A 26199-nucleotide genomic window follows, 5' to 3' on the forward strand; every position below is an offset into this window, starting at 1 on the left:
TGACTTCAAACTTTTGCTACTGAAGCGAGCATAAGGAATTTCTTTTCACAAAAAAAGCTTTAAAATTCTGATCACCAGGTCTAAACCTTTCTAAAAGATTAAAGCAGAAAAAAAGAACTCAGTCAATTGTGATTTGCCTAATTTTCTAATATTTTTAAAAATATTGATAAGATTAGTATGCAAAAGAAGGGCTGGGGAGTGGAGAAGGGCTGAAAGGTATTCTTTCCTGAACTTCTAGCTTCCAAACTGAGTTGTGCCAAATAATCAGCAGCATACCCATGGCTAATATGATTAGGATGAGAAATTAAGCAGATGACATAGTTCAAAATGTGTTCATTTTGTACCTTTTCATCTTAAAAATCCAAACAAAAAACCTTCTAAGGAATGTTAGACTAGTCTGGCCCCTAGAGAACCAACAGCAAAATTTCCATTAATTGGGCAGAATCTCATCCACTGTCTCAAACTGTAAAAGACATTTCTGTCCTTGTCTAAGCAAAAATAAAAATGTGCCCATCCCTCAAGTGACACAGCTCATACCTTACAGCTTATTGTGCTGGAAAACCTCACTGGCTCGGAGTTGATGCACACCTGCTTTTGTGCATTGTGTCTTTTGGCACAGAAAGGAGAGAGATGGGAGCAGTAGTGTTGCCAGATGCAGACAAATTTACCTGAACTTCACAGACACACCCCCAAAATATATAGGCTAACATTCCTTCAGAATATTCAGATTAGTTTAGAACACATTAACAAGAACCTATACACAGCTAAGGATATCTCCATCCCTCCACACCTGTAACTTTTACAGCTATAAGCTGTAACAAAAGCAGAATCTGCTCTGATGCAACACACAATGCTCTCACACTCTCCACTGTGAGTCTTCTCATGCAAGCCTGTTTTTCTATAACAATTTCAAATTCACAGCCTGACCACTTGTGCTGAAAAGTCAGCAGCAGTTTTCTTTAACTGTAATACCTGAGTTTGGTTTTTCCACTCCAGAGTCTGTCGTCCCAGTGAGCTCCATTTCAATTTATTACTTTCCAAAAAAAATCCCAATGAAGATCTTCTTGAAAGGTTATGAAGCTTATCCCTCAGCTTCAAGGCAGAACTAACCATATTTAAACCACTCCTAATAGATGTTTCTCTAACCTATTCTGGAATGTTAGCGGAGATTGCAGTACCTCCCCAGGGATTATCTTTTAGTGATTCACTATTAAAATATTTTTAAAGTTTTTGAGTTTTTTTCCTAACGCAATTGTTTACTGCTGTAATTTAAGGTCATGTTTTCTTGCATTCTTCATAGCAGACCTTGAGAAAATTTACTTTCTTCACATTTTACACGTTTGAACTCTTATCACAACAAATCTGTTTCGTACAATCTTTTCAACCCCAACTTACCTAGGAAGAAGTGCACACAATTTCAGATAAGAAAACATAGCAAGACGAATATATTTAGAAAAAAAAAGTAGATCCTATTTTGGACCTACTATCTTTATATCTATGATCATATACAGTAAAACATTTTAACAATGGTCATTTATCATGTTCCTCAAGAGAACCAATAAAATGCAATGAATACACATCCTCTGATGTTGCACAGGTACAAAATGTATAGTTTGTTTACAAACTAATATTACTGAATGTAAAATGAAGCAACATTTTAAAAAAATATATTGGTAAAGGTCCAAAGTTTACATTTTCTAAAATATTAAGATCATGTTTTATTTACAGACCAGCGTTTGAACAATTACTGGCATTTAAAGATAACTGCTTAACCTGATGAATACATGAATAAAATGAAGCTGTAAAAAAAAACCTCAAACAAATAAAAATCCCTCAATAATTGAAGTTCCATATAACAGTTCCAAAAACACTATTTTAAATTTCTATTTAGAAAAGCAAGATGTGATCTACCACACAGTAACTTATCAGAAACTGGTCTAACATTTTGATATGCTATAGGTATCGCAAGTGACCAATGTTACCAACCATGTGCCCAAGTGTGTTTTTTGCCCATTCCAACTTCAAATGAAGTTTTCACAACAGTTGTAGTATTTACAAATTTTAAATGAAGGGTCGATATACCTTTGGATTACATTGCCACTGTTAATGTGTCTTCTCTTGATGACCACAAGTAGCAGACTGCAATCCAAAGATCACTTATTTTCTTGACTCTGTGAGTTAACTATTGTTATCAGCATGTACCCCAGCTAGTTAAAAAAAAAAAATAGACTAAGCAACTGACTAATAGTGAACACCCACCCAGGATCAATTATGACAGAAGTCACTCACTGAAGGCCCCCTCTTGATGAGGGGTGGTGTGTCAAAAGGTGGAAGCTTTTATACTTGAACAGGACCTATGAGCTGTATGATCAGCCCCGACACAAACCCCAGCTGAGCCCTGCAGCTTCAGGAGTTTGGCAGTGACACCTGCTCCTGCAGATACTCCTCTGCCTTCACTGTGCTAGGTTAGGTGACCTGAAGTTGCATAATAAAAACCATCTCAGGCTGCAATAGCTTTTACTGATTTTACTGGGTTTGAGTAAGGAGCATGTCTCCTCCATGCTCCACCCTTTTTCCTTTGTGGCCCAGTCCCGCCTCTGGGGCCCTGTATAAAAAGTGAACATAAAAACAAATGAGGCAGACATTTTTGCCCACAGAAGGGACTGGTGAATGCCATGACACTTCTGCTTTGCCAGCCAGAATCCCTGTAAATAATGCAGTTTTTTCAAGAATGCAACTATTTCATGAAAACTTGCCACCTTTATAAAAATAGGAGGATATCTGAGGGAATGGAATAAGAAGCAATTTCATTTTGATTACCATTCTCCTTTGCACTCTGTTGTACCAACCTACATTAGGTGAAAAAAGGAAGAATTAAAAAGCTTAAGGACTCAGTGTATGCTTCTCAAAAAATTGTAGGTACAGCACCTAAGAATTATGAAAGCCAAATCATTTCTTTCCATGTTTGTGATTTTTGAGATCTCAGCGTTTTCAAGCATAACTCACTGATTCTCACTGATTGCAATGTTTACATTGTATTCGGTATTCCATACTGGATGAAGCAAAGTATCGGCCAGTGATGATCCCTGCTATAGAGAACTTGATCACATTCTCGAATTAAAGCAGTTATTAGTGCATTATACTGCTAGTGACGACGAAACTGTTTCACATTCTCAGAATACCCATCTCTGAAATGTTTTAACATACCTAACCAAGCGATGCTATGTATTCCTATGTAACATTCAAATCCTCTAAAAATATGCTTTCTTGAAAAGATTCTCAGTCTAAATGTATATCAACAACAGATTTTGCTCCATTTCATTTCTTATATTATTTCTGATAAAGTTCCTGCTTTAACTACAGGCTATAGTTTCTAACTGCTGCTCTGCTTCAGCAGCCATGGCGGCTGCCTGCAACTGTTCTGTTTCACTCTGGATGGAATTGGCTGCTGTAACTTGCTTTCTTTCACTGTGCATATTGTTCTCATGCCTTTTTAGGTCAGATGCCTTAGCAAATGCTTTAGTGCAGGAACTGCATACAAAAGGTTTTTCTCCTCGGTGCCTTCTTTCGTGGTCTTTGAGGTGGGACTTGTGCTTGAAAGCTTTATCACACATATGGCATGCAAATGGCCTCTCATTACTGTGAACTCTTTCATGCTTTTTTAGATCTGGTGCACGAATAAAAGACTTCCCACACACCTCACAACTGTACGGCTTGTAACCCGTGTGTATTTTCAAGTGTTCTTTCAAATGAGCCTGCGTGGTGAAGCCCTTTGTACACATTTCACAAACAAATGGTCTGTCTGCAGTGTGTAGTTTTTCGTGTTTTCTCAAACGCGCTTCATCAGAAAAGGTCTTTCCACAAGCCTGACATACAATGTGTTCCCTGTGACCGTAAAGCAAGTACTCAAACTTCATATCCCCGGCTGCTGTGGTCCATCCTGGTGTCTGTTCATCTTTCACTTCACTTATGCCATCATTAAATGTGAGTGCCTGAGGGGTCTGAGATCCTAAGTCTTTAGATTCTGTTGTTTCCATAGGCTCTACTTCTTGGCCGTAGCAGTTTACTTTTCTAACTTCTTCACTTCCCAACTCTTTCAAAATTGCCTCTTGCACTCTCAGGGTAGTGGTTGGTGATTTACCATCTTCCTGACTTGGGGGAGTGCCTTCCACCGTCACATCTGATGGACTGTCATCATGATCTCCAATCTCTTCCACCTCATCATCTTGGGTATCATTGGGTTCCCCCATAGAACGGTTCATTTTTAGACAGTACTTGCTCTTGGACTGTGTGTTTTCTTCAGGACTAGATACATCACGTTTTTGAGAGCAGAGTTTATCAAGAAACCGAATACCGAGGATCTGGCCTGAAGACATCATCAAGTTAACATCCTCTTTTTTAACAGAAATCTTTGCAGTATACATATAATTGAGAACTTCCTCAAAAATATCAGAACGAAGAAAATCTATTTCTATTACTGATGAACTATCAACTTCAAGTTTTTTGAAAAGCTTTTTGAAGTAGGTACTGCAGGCAGCAAGCACGCACCTATGGGCTCTAAACTTAACATCTTCAACCACAATAGCGATGTCACAAAATTCTCCTTCCAAACGTTGTTCATTCAGTGTTTTCAGGAACACAGTTTTGTGATCGTCGTCATTATATTTAATGGTTTCAGACATACTGATGAAAAACTCCTGTAAATTAACAGGGAAATTCTGTAATGTTTATAAAGCACTCTAAGTCACAAAATCCCAAGAGATGAAGCAATTTCCATCATTTAAAAAAAAAACAACTTCTTTTTTTGCATAAAATGACCACAAAAAGCCTGTTAGACTGTAAAAGCATTACTCTGAAACTGATTTTAAAATTGTGAATGTGTAAAGGTCTTTTTTAGGTTACACAATTTACAATTATTCAAATCTTTATTGATTTAATTACACAAAATTGAAAACTTTCTCTTTAAAACTCCAATTCTCATTAAACGTATGACCCAACTCATAAGCCATTATTACAGCTAAAGGAAATATTAACATTAAAAATGTGTAAGAAATACTCTAAATAAGTCAGCACAACAAACTAAATTTGAAATATCAAATATAAGCCTTACCATGAACAATGCGGGAAGTTTTCTAAGCAAATGATTATTAAATTAATCTCAGAATGGGCCACCTTCAGCCTGAAAGATGGGAAGATAATAACATTTCAATATGCGATAATATCTATTCCAAAAATTATTTTGAGTGTTAAAAGACAGCATTTTCAATTATTTAAAGTTACGTAAAATACCCAATTATTTTTTCAGTGACACTACAGACCACTGTAGAGGACAATTCCATGTGTTTACTTTCCTATGGTTACTGCACTTCCCTGGTTCCACTTTCCTGCTACTTAACTTTGCACTAAATCTAAAGGTCTGAAAACCCTCCCCAGGAATCACCACAATTAACATAGTAACCAACCCATCAAGAGGGTGATCAGTCTTCTGCTGAACCAGAGAGCTGAGCCAGCCTAGCAGAGGGTCTGGCAAGCAGACCAAACATCCCAAAGGACAGAAAACCAGGGACAGGGATGGATGCTCATCCAGGACCAGGGAAAGGGACAAGTGTACCAGATTTCCAAACTATGGAGATACCAGAAAACAGAAGGATAACGCAAGACACAGAATTTCAAATTATTCAATCCCAACAGACATCTAATTGTGCCAAAGCAGGAAACACAGTGGAGAGGAGAGATATTTAATACTTTGGAACAAATCCTGCACCACCTGGCACAGGTCTCCTGGGAATTTCTTCCCTAAATTCTAATTTATCCATAACCATATATGAAACAGAAGCAGATGACAGGTATGATGACAGGTTTGCAACTCTTGGTGCTGTGTGTTTCAGACGGTATGGGAACACCTGGCTCTGCAGGTCTGGCACCTCCACTAAAGTGTCCCTGGCTACAGAGAAAAATTAAAATAAAAAAAGTAAAAAAAGGACGGCCAAAATTATTTTCTTAGACCTAAATTATCAACTTTTAAGACAGCTAGATAGTAAGTCTGTAAATACTTGAAATAAACAAGAGGAAACAAAACCAGAAAGCAATACTGTATATATTTATGAGCTGTCTGGTTCTGCCGGCCTAGGAAAATGTATCAGTCCAGCATTGATGATGGTAGGACAAACAACTATTTAAACGGGATCTTTTTAGTGTTCTCTACAAGATGGGAAAATGCTCTCATTTTAAGCAACAAAATGTCTCTGCGAATAATCTAGCAGCCATTGCACCGTCCTGTTAAACTGTATGCATTTTGCTGCAATTCTCTCGACACTGAGAACTAATTATACAAGCAATTGGCTGAAAACAGGGCTGCGGACTATACAGGGGTGTGCAAGTGGCAAAGAGCGAAGTTAGTCCTTTGCGAACGGAGCGGGTCAGGCACTCTCCCAGAGCGTTTCCAGCTCTGATTTAAGAAAGCTCTGGTTACTTATTCCACTGGGCAATTTAGATTTATTCCTCCACACGCTTTTTACACGGCCGCTAACTCCGCAAGAGCCGCAGGGAGCTGTTTGCGGGGCTGCGACTGCTCGGGACGCGCTCGGCGCCTCGCCGCGCCGGCTCTCGCGGCCGCCGTGCCCGTGACCGCGGAGGCGCAAGCCCGCTCCACGCACCCGCGGGCGCGGCGCAGGCGGGTTCCCGGCGGGGCCCGGCCCGGCCCCTGCCGCGCCGCCCGCGCTCCCGGCCCGGCGTCGGGGGCGCCCGCGAGCGCCAGGCGGCCGCTCTCCGGAGCGAGCCCGGCGCTCCAGCCGCGCCGCCTCACGGGGCTGCGCGGGGACAGCGCCCCGCTCCCTCCGTCCGTCTGTGCCTCCCTCTCTCCCTCCCCCGCTCCAACGGCTCTCGCGCGGCTCCCGCCGCCTGGACGCGGCCGCGCGCCCCTTTGTTGCGGCGGCCGCCGCCGCCGCGCGGGACCCGCGCGCCCCAGCGTGCGCATCCGCCGCTGGACGCGTCCTCTTCCTCCTCCTCCTCCCCCTCCCGCTGGCCCTCCCCTCGCCCGCGGGAGGCAGGCGCGCGACGGCGCCGGGGCTGCTGGCGGCGGGCGCGCCCGCGGCAGCGCCATCTCACCCAGCGCGCGCTGCCGGGGCTGTAACGGCGGCGGCGAGCGGGGGAGGGATGGCAGAGGGAGCGGGGGGAGGAGGAGGAGGAGGAGGAGGAGGGAGGGGGCGTGCGAGGGAGAGCGCGCGCGCGCGCAGCGCAACGGCGGCCGGGCCGCGGCGCGGGAGGGGCGCGGGGGAGGAGGGGGGAGAGGGCTCGCGCTTACCTGCCGCCCGCCCGCGCGCGCGGAGCCGCGCTTCCCAGGGGGGGCTGCCGCTGCCTCTGCCACTGCCGCCGGGCGGGAGGGGGACGGGGGAAGGGACGGGAATGAGGGAGGGAGGGAATGGGGGGGAATTTGGGGAGGGGGTCTTGGGGGGGGGGGCCCTGCGCGCGTCTCTCCGGCCGTCACCGCCGCCTCCTGCACGAGCACTCCAGTGCGCGCGCGCGCGCGCGCTCGGTGGGGGGGGGGGGGGGCGCGGGGTGTGCGTGCATGCGCGGTGCGAGCAGAGGGCGCGCCTGTGCCCGGGGAGCGCGGAGGAGGAGGAGGCCGGGGAGGGGGGAGCAGCGGGGCCTGCGGCGCGCCAGTTCCCATCGCCCTCCCCCCGCTCCGGGGGACGCGCGGCTCGGGCCGCGGGGGCGCGCGGGCCGCGGCCGTTCCCGCCGCGCCGCGGGCACCCGCCCCGCCGCGCCAGCGCCCGCCGCGTGTGCGAGCCCGGGGCGCGGGCACGGCCTCCCCCCGCCAGGCGGCGCACGGCGGCGAGCGCGGCGCGGGCTCGGCCCCGAGCCGGGCGCGGCGGGACCCGCGCGGCGCTTGGGCGGTGCTCGGGGGCGCGCCCGCGCGCGTCCGTGGAGGGACGGCGGTGGCGGGAGGTGCGGGAGCGATGCTGCCCCGATGTGTCCCTTGCCTGCCACCGAGCGCGGAACAGCTCTGCCCACCCAAACCCGCCTGCGCTCCCTGGTGCAAATACTCGGGGGGGTTGGATTTTAAAAGGCGTAACGCGATCGCTAGGAAGGAATAAAGGCTTTTGTTGCACTGCTCCTTTCCCACCTCCGGTTTTTCTTTCCAAAAAGCATCTCATGAGATGGTTGCTCTGATGGCACAGCTTTCACTGGAATAATTTGTACATGAATAAAACCTTACAGTGCTAGTGTGAAATGCACTGTCTGCTTGGGAACATGTCTGCTTGGGAAAAAAAATCGGTATCTGTGTTGGAAAGTACTGCGAATTAGAGAACTCACTGGAATAGTGGAGTCATCTCCTGGGAGCAACAAATTGACCTTTTTCTTTAGGTTGATAACTCCTTCCCCTTCCTGGGATATTTTCTGAGAGGTTTTCTGTGTAATGCCCTGACATATGTACTGAGTTTTGGTCCAGCTGTATCACTTTTTTTTGCTGGGTTTTTAAAAATAATTGTTTCCCACTCCCTATTTAATATAATGAAATGAAGTCCCTACTTTGCCTGGGCAGTCAAAACTTTCAGGCTTGTTTTTGTAGTAACATTGGTAATTTACATTCAGAAGGCAGAATTGACTGTCTTAAATAAGACAAAGAGTAATGGGTTCAAAGTGAGAGGGGATATTGGGGTTGAATATAGGGAAGATATCCTTCCTTGTGAGGGTGGTGAGGCACTGGAACAGGTTGCCCAGAGAAGCTGTGCATGCCTCAGTCCTTGAAGTGTTCAAGGCCAGGTTGAATGGGGCTCTGAGCAACCTGGTCTAGTGGAAGGTGTCCCTGTCTATAGCAGGGGGGGTTGGAACTAAATGATCTCTAAGTTCCTTTCCAAGCCAAACCATTCGATGATTGCATGAAGTCTTTGAAGTATTTCTGAATCCTGTAAAAGAACCCTCTCCGCTTTGGAAGGAGCTTCCCTTTTACAAATTCACAACATGCTGTTTCTTTCTTCGACAGTGTCCCAAACACTCCTGCAATAACCTTATTGCTCCTGAGAAACACATAGCTATTTGTTTACCACACTGACCAGCCAAATGACCCCACTTAATTTTGTTAACACTCTCTCTTCCTGCTCTATCTGTACTTGACAGTGTGGATATGCCTAGCTTTTAGGGCCAGGCTCTGCTGTGAGTAATCAGAATTAAACTATTTATTGAAAAAAGAACCCTGTACTTCACAAAAGTTACAGCTATCCATTTTTTCTCTCTGTTTTTCTGTATCTTAGGCTGCTGCTGAATGTGTGTTTCTGTGTGTTTCAAATTGTATCATTAGTAGCTCCCACTGAGATACTAAAATAGGGGAAGCATATGTTCAATATCCAGACTCAGTAACTATGGATTTGTGGAGAGTAAAAAAAAAAAAAAAAAATTGTTACTATCTAACTGTGTGTGGTGGGTTGACTCTGGCTGGATGCCTGGTGCCCACCAAAGTCAGGATCAGCTGAGCAAGGGAGAGAAAGTATGTTGGAAGACACATGTATTGAGACATAAGGGCAGGGGGAGGTCACTCTCCAATTACTGTTACGGGCAAAACAGTCTCCACTTGAGGAAATGATTTTAATTTGTTACCAGTCAAATCCACATAGAGAAATAAAAGCTGAAACTTAAAACCTCCTTCCTTCACCTCTCCTTTCTTCCCAGGCTTAACTTCATTCCCAATTTCTCTCTTCCTCTCTCTTTCTCCCTGCCAGCTGCTGAGGGGAATGGGGGATGGGGGCTGGGGTCAGTTCACACATTGTCTCTGCTGCTCCTTCCTTCTCAGGGCTCCTCAAACTTTCCCTGTTCCAGCATGGGATCCCTTCCACAGGTGACAGCCTTGATAAACTTCAACACAAGTGCTCCCCATGAGCTGCAGTTCTTCACAAACTGCTCCAGCGTGGGACCCTTCCCAGGGATGAGGTCATTTAAGTACAGATGGCTCCAGTGTGGGTCCCTTACAGGGTCACAAGTCCTGTCAGCAAACCTGCTCCAGTGTGGGCTCCTCTCTCCATGGGTCTACAACTGCCAAAAGGCTGCTCCAGTGCAGATTTCCCACAGGGTCACAGCTTCATTTGGGATTCTTCCAGCTCCACTTGGGGGTTTTCCATGGGCTGCAGGTGAATATTTGCTGAACCATGAACCTCCATGGGCTGTCCAACAGGGGAAATCTCTGCTCCAGTGCTGAGCTCCTCCCCCTTCTTCTTCACCTACCTTGGTGTTTGCACAGCTGCTTCCTTCACGTATTCCCCCTCCTATCTCTGTTGCAATTTTTGCCCTTGCTTCCTTACTGTTATCCCAGAGGCACTACCACCCTCAGTGACGGGCTCAGCCTTGGCCAGCAGTGGATCTGTCTTGGGTTCTTCTGGGATTGATTCTGCCAGACACAGGGGAAGCTCCTAGTGCATTTCATAGAAGTTACCTCTGTTTTTCTCCCCACTACCAAAATGTTGTCACACAAACCCAGTAGAGTATGTCATATTGTTGATTCATATTTCATACATATGAATGTTGCACTAGGTTTTGGAAACCAGAGACAAAACGTAAATGTCACAAAAATTCTGGATGAAAATACCTGGGATTGAAAATATGTATTATTGAAGGTGAAGCATAAGAATAAAACCCACCAAATCTCCTCTAGCATGTCTGTGGGCTTATATGTGTAGTCATCTCAGTTGCCAAAATCAAGGATTTTTTTTATTTACTGGAAATTACCCTTCTGCATAAAAAGTGTTTGAATCATGTATCTGACTGCAACACTCTTCCTATTAAATTATCCTTTACCCAGCTAGCACAGATTAACATTTAAGCTGTGAAATAATTCTGCTGTTTTCCTACCTGATGAACCAGACTGTAGATACTGTGGATATGTTGAACCAACAGGCTGTTTCCAGACTGTTTGGATTGCAGGGATATCTGTAAGGGACAAGAGTCCTTTGTAGGATGTGCTTGTTTTGTTTAGAAAATTGTGTAACAGGAGGGAAGAATGACAAGTGCCACTTCGTGTAACCATGCATGAGACATTGGAGGTGGCCTGCAGGGAAGACTGAAGCCCCCATCTAACACTTTCTAAGTGGTGACTGGTGTAAAACACGTATTAAGTGTCTGTGGATTCCTGTGTGTTTGAAATGGTTAGCTTTATAATGTCTGTGAGTTCCAAATAACAATAAAAACATCATGATATTATGGCCAGTTTTCATGTATTGAGATTGTATCTTGGTCTTGCAGAATTGACCATCATACAAGGACACAGATTTTCCGTGGGTGAGATTTCTTGTCAGGCTGAGTGCACAAAAAAAGGTGAAGATCCAAATCATCCAGCATTTGTGAAAGGGAATCATAGATCCTGTGAGTATATTCCCGTGTGTCAGCAAGGACAGCAAAGCCTCCTGAGAGTGTAAGGGGATGTGTTAGGACAGAGGAGGGAAGTCAGGGAGCAGATGCTCCTTGCAGTGTGTGTTTCCCATAGCAACCTGGCAAATTTCCCGGCAGAAATTTGCGTGTGAGTTAGTCATGTTTTCGCATCACTTACTCGTGCCTGTATTTTCAAGTATCCCCACGAAAGAGGAAATAGTAGAGACAACTGGGGAGGAGCAGAGCATAAATGATGGAGGTTGGTGACACAGCCCCTGGCTGAGCTGTACAAAGGGGTGGTGAGAGGCCACGCCACCCTCCAAATGACTGAACAGCGCTTGGAGCTTGCAGTTTGCACCAATGCCTGAAGGGACACAAGTCCTGTCGAGAGAACCTGATCTGTAAAATCTTACTTAATACTGTTGTATTCTAAGTAGATGAGCATTTTAATGATATGCTTTTCTTACCAATTAATTCTACTACTACTGCTATGGTGTGTTTATCTACAGTCATGTAAAGTAATGCCTGGAGACAGATGATTATCAAGAATTCTGGAAGGTAGAAAGATGTGGCTGTGTGAACATGGCAGTTCACTCTGTGCATGCACAAGACATCCCGTAGTCTAGTCAAGTCTAGCTGTAATTTGCATAATAACACACACCCTATTACTGTCCCTGTTAATATCCCCTCTGTCTCCATGTCCCATCCCTATTCCCCCTACCCCTTTTAGGGGTATATATTTTTTCATGTTTTGGGGTTTGGACTCTCTTTCTTCAGTATTTTTATCTATTTCTCCCCTGTACCTCATTCATCCTCCTATTTTTCCATTTTTTTTCTTTCTCTTCCTCCTTCATTGACAATTACCTTACTCTTGGCCAAATTCCTTGACTTTGCTGACACCCTTATTTGATTAGAACCATATGGACAGCGAGTGAAGAAGGATAGATGCCACTTTCCAATGCCAAGTGCCAGAAACATATAATCAAATTTCACTTTTTCTTTCTTCCCCATGGTGCTCTTTCTGTGTTTCCTTACTTTTGTGCCCTTGTCTTCCTACCTGATTCCTTCCTTCCTGATCCAGTTGTGATCCTATATTCTGGTGCTGAAGGTAAAAAATGCTACAGGTAGACTTTAAGGAATAGCAGTGTCTATTTTATTCACAGCACCCAATGGAAAGAGAGCATTGAACAGGTGTGAGAGGTCCCAGAGAAGAAGGAAGGAGCGGGACATATATTTATATATATATTATCCTACATAAAGATGGTATCAAATGGATAAAAGCTTAAAATGACACATTTGTTTTTTAACCTGGGTATTTCTTGATCTTTGAGGGTGTAGTATGTAAGAAAAATAGAAAGCTTTTTGGTGAATTACTTAATGTTCACTTGGTGAGAGCTGTATCTGTGCTTGATTCTTGCTTGTACTGCGGACCTGCCAGCAGTATAACATACTGCTAAGAAACAGCTGGTCCACAAAAGTATAACAGCTTCCTCGTGCCTGATCTGTCAAAAAAGAACAAATTTTTCATTCACAGGTCAGGTGCATTTTTGATTTACAGAGTACATATAGAACTTGGTCCTATATGGTGGTTTCAGCCATGTTTCATGTTTCTGTCAGAGTCTGTCAGTATGCAGTTAATAAAAGAGGCTGCCATTCTGTGAATTATTTATGCGCTGTCCAGTTTGTTTGTGTAAGTAGGGCACACAAATTTTTTTGGATGAATTATCTGCTGGCATGAGAATGGGCAGAGCAGAGCAATTTAACTCTTTTTTGAGCTGGAGTTGTGGTTACCAAGATATCATGGATCTCATCATGGCTATGCGATAATGATTTTTATTCACATTTGAATTTTAATGATAAAATCATTTAAGGTGGAAGAAGCCTCTAAGATCATTGAATCCTACTGTTAAGCCAGCATGGCCAAGTATGCCACTAAACCATGTCTCTAATGCCACACCTACATGTCTTTTAAATACCCCCTGGATAGTGATTCAGCCAGTTCCCTGGGCAGCCTTTTCCAATACTTGATGACCCTTTTACTGAAGACATTTTTCCTAGTGATAGAATCATTTGGACATGGCATAGTCTGCATTTTCTGAAAGGAGCCAAGCTTGCCAAATGCAAACAAGCGCTATTTACTGTGATGTATTTATTTTGTAAAAAAAGCAAGCTTTTATCTTGTGTTTGAATATTGGAAACTGTTCCTCATAATTATGGATAGACTATAATTGAAAAATCAGTCATCTCACAGCTACAGCCCTCAGTCCCCTCCAACCTTATTCTTTGTCAACCTCATGTTTTTTAAAACAGTTAGATGTTTATTGTTTAGAGCAAGAACAATCCAATTAATTCCCCATTGCTATATTTGTTAGTAAATGCTCTGTAAAAAAATTAAAATCAATATAGAGCATGATAGTTTTACATCACTGAATAACCAGTATTCCTGCATTCAAAAACCCAACAAAATGCCATTAGCAGAGAGGAATCAGGCTCCCCCTAAAAGACAGCTTTGCATGCTTCTGGGTGGTACAGCTGCTTGCTTCACTAGTTCATTGCAGGCACTTATCTGCTGCCATTTTCCCAAGCAGTTGAGCATATTTTGGCATTGATAGCCATGAAGAGAGATGGAAAGTTTCGTTGCAGTGAGCAAGCTCTGTGGCTTTATGTGTGACGGTTTATGCGCAGCCTATCGGGTTTGCTGCACATTTGCTAAATGACCACAGACTTTCACGTTTTAAATGTGTGAATTTTAGAACGGAGAGCACTTCTGCTATTTTAGTTTGTACATTTTAAGCCTTTTTCAGCACCTTTCTCCAAGGAGATCTGAAAGATTTTATGCTGTTAACACCCACATTTTCCATCTCACTGTTGAATCTGAATATTTGCAGAAAGCATGGAAACCATTTTATGACAATGAAAGTAGTGATCTCTCAGAAGTGATCTCATGAAACAGCTAAGTCATTAAAGATCGCTGCAGTAACACATCACCAAAAAACCCCAAACTCACCATAACCACAGAAAACCATTTGAGCTTAACTGTTCTCCAGTTAGAAGCAAAAAACCCCTTCTGTGCACTGTTGAAACAATTAAACATAATTAATTGTAACCCATTCAAGAATTAAAAAAAGATAATGGAAGAAGTGTTTGATTAATTTTAATGGAATAAATCAGCCAAGAAAGCTGAAAAAGTCATCCTGATGTTGCACAAAATTAAGGAACTAAGGTTTGGCTTTTCAATTCCATGGAGAAACACATGACCTTCATTGCCAGTTATTAAAAGTGCAGAAAAAGAAAGAATAACTCTGGTGCTCATTTTTCTTCCCTGAAGTGACTTTTTAATATTAAAGGTGGTAATAGCTGTCCAGGAGAAGGAATTAATTTTTTCGGTGATGTCAGTTATTTAAACCATCTTCCTTCTAATGGCAAGAATACATAGAGTAGTAGCAAACACAGAGAGAGGAATGGAAGTTCTTTGGGTGCTTGCTCTAGCTTGAAACCTTTTCCTTTCCAAAGAACAAGCTTTACACCTTGCCTTCAGGCAGCTCTGAGATGTGACTCATCTGTAGTAGCAATAAGACTGTTTTAGATATCACTTTTTGCTGATGTTTTTTGCCACATGGTTGTAGGAATGCTGCAGAAGGTGGAATTTTGTCTAGCAGCCTCAAATGCAGAAAATAAACCAGAAGTAGGAAGGTGAAATCTAAGGCTGGACTGACAGATCTAGTAAAGGCAACAGCACTAGCAGAGTCCCCCTGGCTGAGGATGGTCTGAACATCCTTGGGTGAAGGATCAGTGTTCCTACAGTGGATTCCAACCTTAGAACAGTGGCCGGTGGCAAAGTGTTCTCCTTGCTGTCTGCTTTACTTCCACTGCTGGTGGCAGCAAGCCTTGCTGTTGTGTAATATTTTTTTTCTATATTTAATGTTTTGAAGAAGGTAACAGATATCATAAAATAGAATTAGTCTCATAAATCTAATAGATCTCTACATGTCCCAAAAAGGCTGCATAACTTTTGCCCAAGAAAAAGAATAGGTATAGATATACATATATAGATATATAAATATTTAGATATATCTGGGTAAGCTGAAGCAGGTGTGCATGGGTTTGGTTTGGACTCATGATGGGTATCAGTCTCTCATCTCCTGTTGAAACACAGCACATTTCTGGTTCCCACATTCTGAAGAGGATGAAAAAAAAGGTTTCAAAATTATTTGGAGGGCTGTATGAAGTGCTTTAGAGTGAGAGACTTCAGAACTACTATTTGTTTAGCTTCCTCAACAAGTATGCATTAGGATGACTTAATTACAGAGACTAAGACACTTTATGGAGAGAAAATACTGAGCAAATAAAGGGATCTTTAGTCCAAAGACTTGAATTGTCTGAAGCTGTGACCATGAAACCATTCAGATAAGCAATGATGCATACTTAATTTCTAAACAGAGGGAATGATTAACTGTTGGATTAAACCAGCAAGAAAACTAATGGATTCTTCATCTCTCAAAATCCTCAAGTGAAAAAATGGATGCCTTTCAAAGTTATGCTTAGTCACACCCTAGTTAATTGGCTCAAATTAACAGTAGCAAGTCACATTGTGTCCCGTTTTATATACTCTGTCAAATTAGATGGTTACAGTGTTCTTTTTGGCTTGCCAGTCTGTGAAACGCTGCAACTGCCAAAAGCCTGCATTAAAGGAAAAGGAGTGCTTTGAAGTTAAGCACTCCATGGATAAAGAAGGAAGAATTAAGGTTACTTTAATAATCTTCGCTGTGATCCTCTGTGTATTTGCATTATGATGCAGTTTTAACTGCTCAGTCGCTCAGATTACCAAAACTCTAATCCTAAATTTCTAGAAATCAGACTATTCTTTTGCTTGATCTATAGAAACAGCTCCTTCCCCTTTTATGTGGGTCAGCCCTTAGCAAGGGGTGCGTTGAACAAATAATTGTATAAAGGACTGGTGGAATGAAAAGCACTTTGAATCAATGTCAAGTTAATGAAAATATGTGGTCTTCAAGGAGAGAGGATATACCATTAGGCCATCAAGATGCCTCTCCTGAAAGGCAGCACAATTATGGAGATGTCATGATCCTGCATATTGAGTACAATTATTCTGTTCATAAATGCAGATACAGGACATTGGTCACTGCCCAGTTGAAGAGTACAATGAATTTTTGCAGGGAGGATTTTATTTCTCATATTTATGTGCGTTACCTGAGGTGCATACAAACATCTTGAGACTACCATAGGCCTGTTAGGAAAAGGAATGAAGCTGGGAAAAATTGCTGCTTAGAAATTTGCTTAAGCTCATTCTCTTCATAGTCAGTAAGAATACTGCCCCTCATTAGGGAAGCAGATGTGGGCCCATAATTTATAATTCAATGCATAGATAATACTGGCTTATTGACTAACATTAACTTTTGAACACATCACCTCATATACAGAAAAAAAAATAAAATTTAGGTAGAGAAAAATGCATAGAGCTGTGAAATAATCTTTTAAACCCATTGGAAAATATCCCTCTCTATGGCTCTGTACACAGAATTTAGGAAATAAATTTACCAAATAAAAGTAGAAGTGTAAGTGCATTTTTAAGGGAGAGGAGAAAGGGGATTTTAAATTATAATGTTGCCTACCATTGTCTCCTAGTAGTCTCAAGAACATTAAACAGTTGTATGTTAGAGTATGAAAGAAAAATGTAAGTCTGCATTTGGGGATTTTTTTTTTTTTTAAGTGTGCTCCTCTACTTTCCAGGAGCTTTTCAAATGCCATAGTGTTCAGAGGTCACATCCAACATCCACGAAAGTACCTAGAATGGCTCCCATTGATTTCCATGGGAGACACTGTCAAGCAGTGTTAAAGACAGGACTGAACACATCCCAGGTCTCTTCAGATGCAACAGAATTTATTTTCTGATAAATCCAAAGCTATTACTGTAAATCATCAGTTTCATTTCTTAGAAGATGAAAAAACCCTGGCTCTCCATTTAGTTTAATGGGAGTTTAGAAAAATGAAAATCCTGTTTTAGAATTAGTATAAGTATTATTACTGCCTTGTCTGCTTTCTTAGGACTGGATTCTGCAAAAGCAGTATTTAATTTTTTACTTCAATGTATTGAGGTTACTTGTATCCTCGTGTGCTACACAGTGTGAACAATGTGGAATAAAGACAATGGTTATACTGAATCCTATTAGTTTTACTGTTTAAAACAAAAGCAATCCCCTGTCAACTAGTCTGGATCTTCTTCCATGTTCCTTATTAGTGTAAGCTTCATCTTTATATCATGTAGCTAGTTGTTTGCCCAAAAGAAAAGATATCCTGTTATCATTTTTGGACCTCATGATACTTCAATATGAAGGGATTTTAACTGTTGGTTATGGGATTTGGTGGCTACAGAGAAATCTTTATTGGTATGCAGGTATATAAACTGTAGATAAGAATGATTTTCATTGTCTCAGAAACACATGAAAAAGCTTTACATAAGATCAGAAATTACAGTCAAATTAACTGAAAACTGGAAACTGTAGGCAGGAGAGGTAAGGGAAAATAGTTGCCAATCACTTACTTTGTACATAGCAGCCATTTCCCTTTAAATAATCTCCCAAATACATATAAATTAAAGGCTGTGACTTTGAATTCAAAAACATATCCAGAAGAAAAAGAGGTGTCTGTTAAGGATAATAGATTTCAACTATGATCAATATATTTGTTGTGCAATTTTAAACAAATTGCCTTGCCACAGTTTTGTAAATTGCTAAGAGATCTAAAGATAAGTATATCAAAGCAATGATGTGCTGGAAATACTAACTTAACACAATTTAAGAAGCTCTTCCCTTTTCTCCTCCTTCTATTGTTCCTTGTCTACTCAGCATCTTCCAGAGGCTTGGAAGAGTCCTCAGTATTTACTGGACTAAAAACAATTATATGCGGCTATAAGAAAATAATATGTAGTGGCCACCAAAACACTTTCCTCTGCTGTCAGGAGGGACCATGGTGACAGAGATGACAGGTGCCCACAAGCAATGACATATACAACAGTTAAATTCTCCCCTCTTTGTGGAGCCCTATTCATTTTGACTTTATAGGACTTTAAAATCCTTTATGTCAATTCAGACAGAGTATTTCAAGCAAAGGGACTAAGGTTTGGAGATTTGGGGTTTTTTTTTTTGGGGTTTGGGGGTTTTTTGTTGTTGTCATTGGCTGTTTTGGTTTTTTTTATTTAAAAGTCTGGTATTACCAGAGCATACTCCACAAATTCCTTTTTTAAAAATCTAGTTTCCTATGGAGTCTAGTGTCAAAAAAACATAATAATTTGTCTGTCTGAAGCTCAGGTCTGCCTGTGTTTCCATGTTGACTTTAAGCACAGTATTCTTCAGTGGTGTTTCAGAGCACCCTAATAGCTGTAGGTTGGCTTTGCTACCATTGCAGAAGCATAAAAATAACCCAATACACTGTAACTTGTGATGTTCAACCTATGGGAAAATAATCTGCCCTTGACTTCTGAGATAATGGGTTAGATGCATGCAACTAATGTACAAGGTCCCCTGGGATAAAGTATGTCCTTAGGAAGACTGGTAAACGCAGTTAATAAAATAAGAAATGGAAGGACTGGAACATAAAAAAGAATAGTGCAACAGGTATAGCAAACTAATTTTCAGTTTGCCTGCTGCAACAAGAAGTTGTAGTACTGATAAGTGCTTCTGAGGCAGAAAACCTCTGGATTTTCCAATTCCAAGAGTTTGTATAAAAGTGGTTGGAAAATTGGAAAAAATCCATGGGATATAGCTACTGCACACTAAAATGGTAACCTAAAATGGCTATGGTGTGCTGCTGCTCCTAGTGCAATGATGTACAGTTGGACTTGGCCTTCATTGCTCAGCCACAGGATTGTCAAAATTTCTGCCAAAACAGGCTATTCTTACCAGCTTGTTTGATCAAGATTCTTTCATCTGCTTGAGTACCCAGTATTGTGTGTGTGTGTTTTTCAAACTGAATTCAACTGCACATGGACTTTTCAACCACATTCAGGTCTGTGCTTCAGTACTGTAAAAGTTGCAGGAAGTACTGGAAGCATAACTTGCAATAAATTACAGGCTTGTGTGAAATATTAGTCCCATGGAAATAAGTAGAAGTTACATTTGCCTGGTTTGAACAATTTATGCTTTATAACTACAGTCTGTTAGAGTCTTTTTCACAGAGCACATATAAATATTTCCAGCAGCTGTGACTGCCAAATTACTTGGAGCAAGTGAACATTGCTCAGTCTCAGTATGAAGAGATTAATAACAATCATGCCTTATGCTCATCCCAAACGTTACTCATTCTGCTTTACCTCATACATACTTGGGACTTAAATGCCCACTGACATCTCAGCCAAAACTGTGAGTGATACAGCTGCAGCCTGTGGTGGTAATACAAGAAGTCTTTTTGCTTGAAATGTGCTATGAAATAGAGTTATGTGCTTTAAAATAGAGTTACATTAATCACTTAGAGCATACATGCAGCAGAGTTTCCAAACTTACACTGATTATGTTATGCATTGGCAACTTAATTAACCTGCATTTACCATTCTGTCTGTATTTACTCACAGAATTCAAGGTAGATGGCTAAGCAACCATTTCTGCTTTCTATATTCTGTAGTCTGCCTTCATGTTTTATTTGATATGAAAGCAGTCAGCTGGTCTCATAAATGTGGATGAGAAACATATTCCAAAATAAGAATCTCTTCTTGGAAAACCCTAGAAGAGTTTCACAACTAAGTCACTAACCATCTAACTGTAATACCAATGAAGATACAGAAACTTCTCAAAAACCTTGCATAAATACCACAATAGTCATGCACAGTTCAGGAACAATTCTTACAGTCTCTCCTTGGTGCCAGTATCTGTATGTAACATAGGACAAATGGGATAGGGATGGAGAGGATAGAGGACAATTTTCATAATATTAACATGCTGGCTCTGCCTACTGTCTGCCAAGTAGTCCAATTTACAGAAAGTAATGTTGCCAGTCTGGATCATCCTTTAATGGTGGGTGCCAGGTGGAAAGCCTAGAGTGCTTTAAATGGATTCTGTCCCTTCACAGACTTTTCCATCTCAATTAGCATCAGTCCTTAAATCAAATGCAACTAGCCATTGTGGAAGTTCCTACCTGTTGGGGGGATATATGTGCAAATAAAGCAGGTGTGTGGTACACCACTATTGCATATTGACTCTCATTCTCTGAGCTTACCATAGTCAAAACATAAATTTCCACATGCTGGCCAGTGCTGTCCATCATGGTAGCACTCACTGAAATGATAATTGAAATTATTTGTGCACATTTTAAGCTAGAGATATTTTGTAACTGCAGCATTTTCCAGACTTTCTCCTGTGTTAATAAGGTATATTGTTATTAATAGAAGTAAACCCGAGTTCTTTTTGTCAGTCTTTAGGTGCATGCACTTACCAGCTTTCAGAGCTGTTAAAATGACAATAAGTCAGTTTCCATACACATTTAAGCAAATCAAAGTGCTAGGATAACTCTTGCTTTAAATACCCCCATATGAGAGAAAGTGGCTGTTTTTTCTGACTTAAACCATGACACCCTTCTGTGAATTTCTCCCTTCAGTGCCTATGAAACCAGTCCTAGCATGCACTAGAAATTTCTTAGGGCATACAATTGGTACCTTAACAGTACAAGCCCTGATTTCAGAGTTGTCTTTCAAATAGACTGAAACACAGCAGGAATGAGAGTGAAATGACAGCAGCTATAAACTTCACCTTTTATATTGACATAGATTCTGTAGACATCATTCATTTCAGTAGCAGAAGCCCCTCTGTTAAGACATGACGTCCACATATATATGACATCCACAAAATATTCCAGAAATCATTTAACTTTTAACCCATGTGGTTTCTTTTGCACTTGGGAGGGCAAATGCTTCTCAGGAGATACTGTAACACATAAAATCTGCACTTAGCTGTGCTGTAACTCTGTCCAAATCCAAATTTAGAGAAAAATAGCAGGAAAATTTTTTGTTTGTTTTAAGATCGCCAAATATAAGTGCTATGCAGTCCTCAGGGATTTTCTTTTGCTAACATAATTGCCATCGTGTTTCAGAAGAACCTGAGATAGCCTTTGCTAGCCCTCTAGCTTTAAAAGCTCAGGTGTAGCTGTGTATTAAAAAAAAAAGAAAAAATTTAATTTATTAGCTTAGGAGCAAACAGCTCGGTAGCTTAATCACACACAGACTGTTAGAATCATGGAATATCTTGCATTGAAAGGGATACAGAGCCATTGCCAAAATCCAACTCCTGGCCCTGCACAGGACCCCTCAAAAATCACACCCTGTGCCTGAGAGCATTGTCCAATGGTTTTTGAACTCTGTCAGGCTTAGTGCTATGGCTGCTTCCCTGGGAAGCTGTTGCTTCAATCACCCTCGGGGTGAAAATCCTGTCCCTCTGCTTTCCCTTGCCAGATGTAACTGCAATGAGGTCTTCCCTGTCTCCTCTTGTCCAGCCTGAACAAACCAAGTGACTTCTGCCTTACAAGGCTTCCCCTGGCGATCCTTCACCAGCTTCATGGCACTCCTTTGGATGCTCCCTGATAGCTTTATGTCTTTTCATTATTGTGGTGCCCAAGACTGCATGTGATACTCAAGAAGAGGCTGCTAATGATCACAATATTTAAGTATTTCATGCACTGCACAAGTCAGAGCATCTGTTAGAGCTTTGGATTGGTATGTTGTCTATTAGCCTACTACACTGTGTGTTAACAGTACTATATATGCTTGCATGTTTTGCTGTGACAGTTAAAGAGCCACAGGATTATGTATTGTCAATACAGAGGCTAAATGTGGCATAACAGCCTTAGGCATTGCAGGCTGCTTTGATTCAGCAATGTTCTGTTGTAGTCCTCTAACACACTGTTAAAACTTTTTGCTTGCTCGTTTTTCAGGAGCAATTTAGCCATGAATTCTGCTCAGCTAATTACTTTGATTTTCCTGAACATACAATATGTTGCTCACAGAAGTTTTACATAAGCAGTAACTCAAGAAAAATTTGGGTGCCTTTTCCCTCACAAGATCACTAGTGCAGAAAGACCAGAGAGAGGATGAGGCAGCTTTTACTTTCTAGTCTTCGTATTTTCAAATACTCTCACCCACTCTGACTTTAAGAGCACTCAATCTCACCTGAGCCTTCTATTATCTCCTGGGTACCTGGTATGTGGACCCTATAGAGCATTGTCTTTAATTTTGGCTTACTGTTGTCTGTTGAATGTCTTTCTCCTCTTCTCAAGGCCCCTCATGCTCAGATGTCAGTGACCTCGTTGTTGATGGATGATTATAACTGCCCATTTCCTCGTCCTTATTAGCCTATCCAAAAACTCCCCACAAGCATGATTACTGAGTTTGTGTCTTCCCTGAATAAAATTATCTGTGACCTTTGGCTCCATTCTACCTTGGTACAGTTTAGTTTCTTGCCTCACTGGCCTCCACAGTCATGTCCTGTCACTAGTCCAGTCATCAAACCTTTTATCTAAATTTCTTAGTTTACCTTAGGTTTTCTCTCAGCCATTGTGGGACTATTTTGAGTTTGTTCTGGAAATTCTCTATAAACATGAATAAAGTGTTTCTCATGTCCTGCTTAAAAGTTCCTCTTTTAAAACTCTTTATACTAGACAAGCCATGTGCACTGGGATCCTCATCCCTCACATCCCTTTCCATTCACCTAGGTGTCTCTAAGCAGTCCTCTCTTGCATTGCCTGTAAGCTGTTTAGTGGAAGAATCCACATTCTTGGTCTGTATGTGTTCTGTATTTTGCAAAATGAAGCTGTGGACCATAAGCAGGGGTTCAAGACATTATAGTAAAACAAACTGTACACTCTACTGATGATGGACTTAATTGCTATTAGTTCCTGTCTTTTTGCAGTGTGGCAGTGTGAAATAAGTCAGCAATGATCATGCCAAATATACAACCTGTGTTCAATACAACCTGGGTTCAATACAGTGGCTTACACCTAGAGGCGTGGTCAGGAGCTTCTAGATTGTGTATTTACAGTTTCCCATGGAAGAAAAAAAGTATTAACAAAGTTAAGGTACATTTGCCTCCTGACTTCCCTTCACATGGTAAAATAGACCTCACCAGCTTGGGCCCTGAACGATCTGTCATATTCATAGGCCTTGATTTTCATTGCTGTAATTATGAGACTGCTCTGATATTGTAGTTCTAGGATTTGCTTTGATTTCCAGTGATTTCACTGCCAGATATTGGGTGGAAAAATCCTGTTTGAAGGAATATTGGTCTTCTGAGGTAAAATTCTGAGGCAAGATCATACTGCAGAGAAATACTACACAAACAGTTTCCTGCAACATTTAAAGATATACAGTTTTAAAGGGCAAGAGGGCTTTAAGAGATAGTTTGAATTCCTGCTAACCGTGGAATGTATACGTTCTATATAAAGTTTACTAAAATACTAGAAGGTTTCATATAGAAATGGGAAGACCTTGCAGAATTCTGTTTGCTGCCACAACAAAACCTGCCACAGCAGAATTCCTTTCTCTTTTCTCATCTGCCTTCAAGTCAGATTCCAGATCTTGTACTAACAAAAGTAACATATCTAGCAAGTGCTGTTCACAAATTTGGTTGTTAGATTGCATACATATAGTAAATTTTCTGTTCCAAATTACTTCTCCTGCTTTCAGTACAACCTGGTAAATCTGTCATGGATCTGTTGTTTGCTCTAGCCCTCTTTTAGGGTTACATCCTTCAGACCCATCTGTTCAGGTTATTTTGAGTCCTAGACCTTGGAGTACACAGACCTTTTTTCCCACATTACATCTCTTTTTAGAGAAAAATACTTATGTTTACCTGTGTGATATAGGCAGATGTTTTATTTCCTTCTAAGTCTGTCACAACTCTTTCTCTGTCTGGCACCATAGAAAGGAACATGCACTGTAGAAAGGAATATGCATACTTTAATTCTCACTTTACACATTTCCAGGTCTTGAGACAAAATCTCCCAGTGAGATTCCTCTCATATGTTGGAAGCTGTGCCTTCCTACTGCCTCTGCCATGATTAATTCACTTGTACTTGCATTAGAACAAAGATACAGAAAATAATATCAAATCAAAACGACAGGTTTCCCTGTCATTTGCTGAGTCTGATCTGAGAACTACCTGATAATTTCACTTCAAACATAAAGAGAAGGGAGAAGTAAAGGAATTGCTGTCAATGTTTTGGTTGTCCTATCATCTGCACAAGCAAGATTTGACAAGCCATGCTGATGTCCAGCATAACACACAAAATGGAGATGTCTCTGAATGACAGCAGATCACTGTTGTGAAGTGGATGGGTGTGTCTTTCCCAGTGAAGCAAAAATACAAACTATCTGAGGGAAGCTATTTACCTTCTTTTCACCTTTGCTGTGCTGGACCTAGGCACAAGCTTCTCATTGTTGAAGTCACCTTCATGTGAATTTGAGAGGGATGCCTGTTTCTGCCCATCAAATGACTGAGCTCAGTCTAAGAGAAGTTCCTATTAAGTTTATTGAAGGAACTATTCAACTGATTCTGCACCAGCCATGAGATTATTTATACCTTAATATTTGCAATGGGATATATTGAATACAGACTGAAAATTGTTTTCTGATGGCAACAATACTAACACTCTGCATTTGTGAACTTGTGCTCATCAGCCACAGCAGCAGGGTATAAAGAACTATGAATTTGCAAGGAATAGTTGTTGGAAAATAGATATAGACATTTTGCAGCTATCATTTGATAAAAATAAAAATAGAAAATAGTAGAGGAGGGTGTTATATTTTCTAGGCTTCAACTTCTTTTTAGGTAGCTATTTTATGCATTTCTGTTCTGCTAACAGAAAGATTAATACTCGGTCCTATCCAGAAAAGGGACTGGGACCCAGGACATGGGTGTTGATAATGTGGAAAGATCCCAGCCTGACTGCCCTCATAGCAGACTCTGGGCAGGCCACAGGTGTTGGCTGACAAGTGAGTTGGCATGAGGGATGTTTCTCTGCCACCTTACATGGATATGGATGCCTATGAAAATTTCTGTCATCAAGGTAGTAGGGATGTTGTATTTGTAGGTTGAATACAATAGACTTGGTAAGGTCAGATCTTCAGGTCTTGCAACTTGTGTTGCTGGTTTTTTGTACCAGGAAGATGACAGAAAAGCTCAACAGGAAGAGTGGCTGTGATTTCATCCCAGAGAAAATGACCGAGATGAAGCTGAAAACTTTGTTAGAGGAAGGATGAGAGCCAAGGGGTCCATAACACATAACAATGAGAAACACTGCAGAACACCTGGCAGGGATGTAGGAAGTAGAGCCAGGAGAGGCAGGTTTCTCCCCTGTGCAGTTCTAGACTAGTTACAGTGTAACTGGGCAGGAAAGGCTGGCCAGGAGACTGCTGAAAACCTGCTAGGAAAGGCACCACCAGATCCAAAAGACGCCGACAGATCCAGTGCTCTCAAATACCACATCTTCCGAGGACAATGGCTTGCCCTGTCAGAAGCAAAGCCTGCATGGGATTATGACTTCTATCCATCAGTGTATTCCCAAGAGAATCAAGAGGGAAATTCTGCTGTCTTCACTTATTTTTTCTTCCTCTGGGAGAGAAATGGATGCAGAGACACCTATATTAGCAGGTCTTAGATACTACTGTTGTCTCAAAAGATCATTATTTCTCTCTCCAGCAGCAAAACAGTGCAAGAGGTGGGTGAGTTTTAATTGTTGTTGCCAGCACAGAGTGCATCAATTTTGACAAAAGCTTTACTAATTGACTTATAACAAATCTATTTGTCAGAGTAGCTGAGCACACAAGGTTACTTTGATCAAGCA

At 41.6% G+C, this 26199-nt stretch overlaps 1 protein-coding gene across 1 annotated transcript; it reads right to left on the reverse strand.

The window, feature by feature from the left end:
• Nucleotides 1–1615: 1615 nt before the first annotated feature.
• On the reverse strand, nt 1616–7411 carry ZBTB14 (zinc finger and BTB domain containing 14). The gene is made up of 3 exons (XM_084209220.1): nt 7304–7411; nt 5111–5179; nt 1616–4697 (listed from the first exon to the last, which is right to left on the reverse strand). The coding sequence occupies exons 2-3, from the start codon at nt 5111–5113 to the stop codon at nt 3354–3356; spliced, it is 1347 nt and encodes a 448-aa protein (XP_084065346.1). The 5' UTR covers nt 5114–5179; nt 7304–7411; the 3' UTR covers nt 1616–3353.
• Nucleotides 7412–26199: the final 18788 nt, after the last annotated feature.

The sequence above is a fragment of the Fringilla coelebs genome (genome assembly GCF_963513975.1).
Source record: "Fringilla coelebs genome assembly, chromosome: 1".
Lineage (NCBI taxonomy): Eukaryota > Metazoa > Chordata > Aves > Passeriformes > Fringillidae > Fringilla > Fringilla coelebs.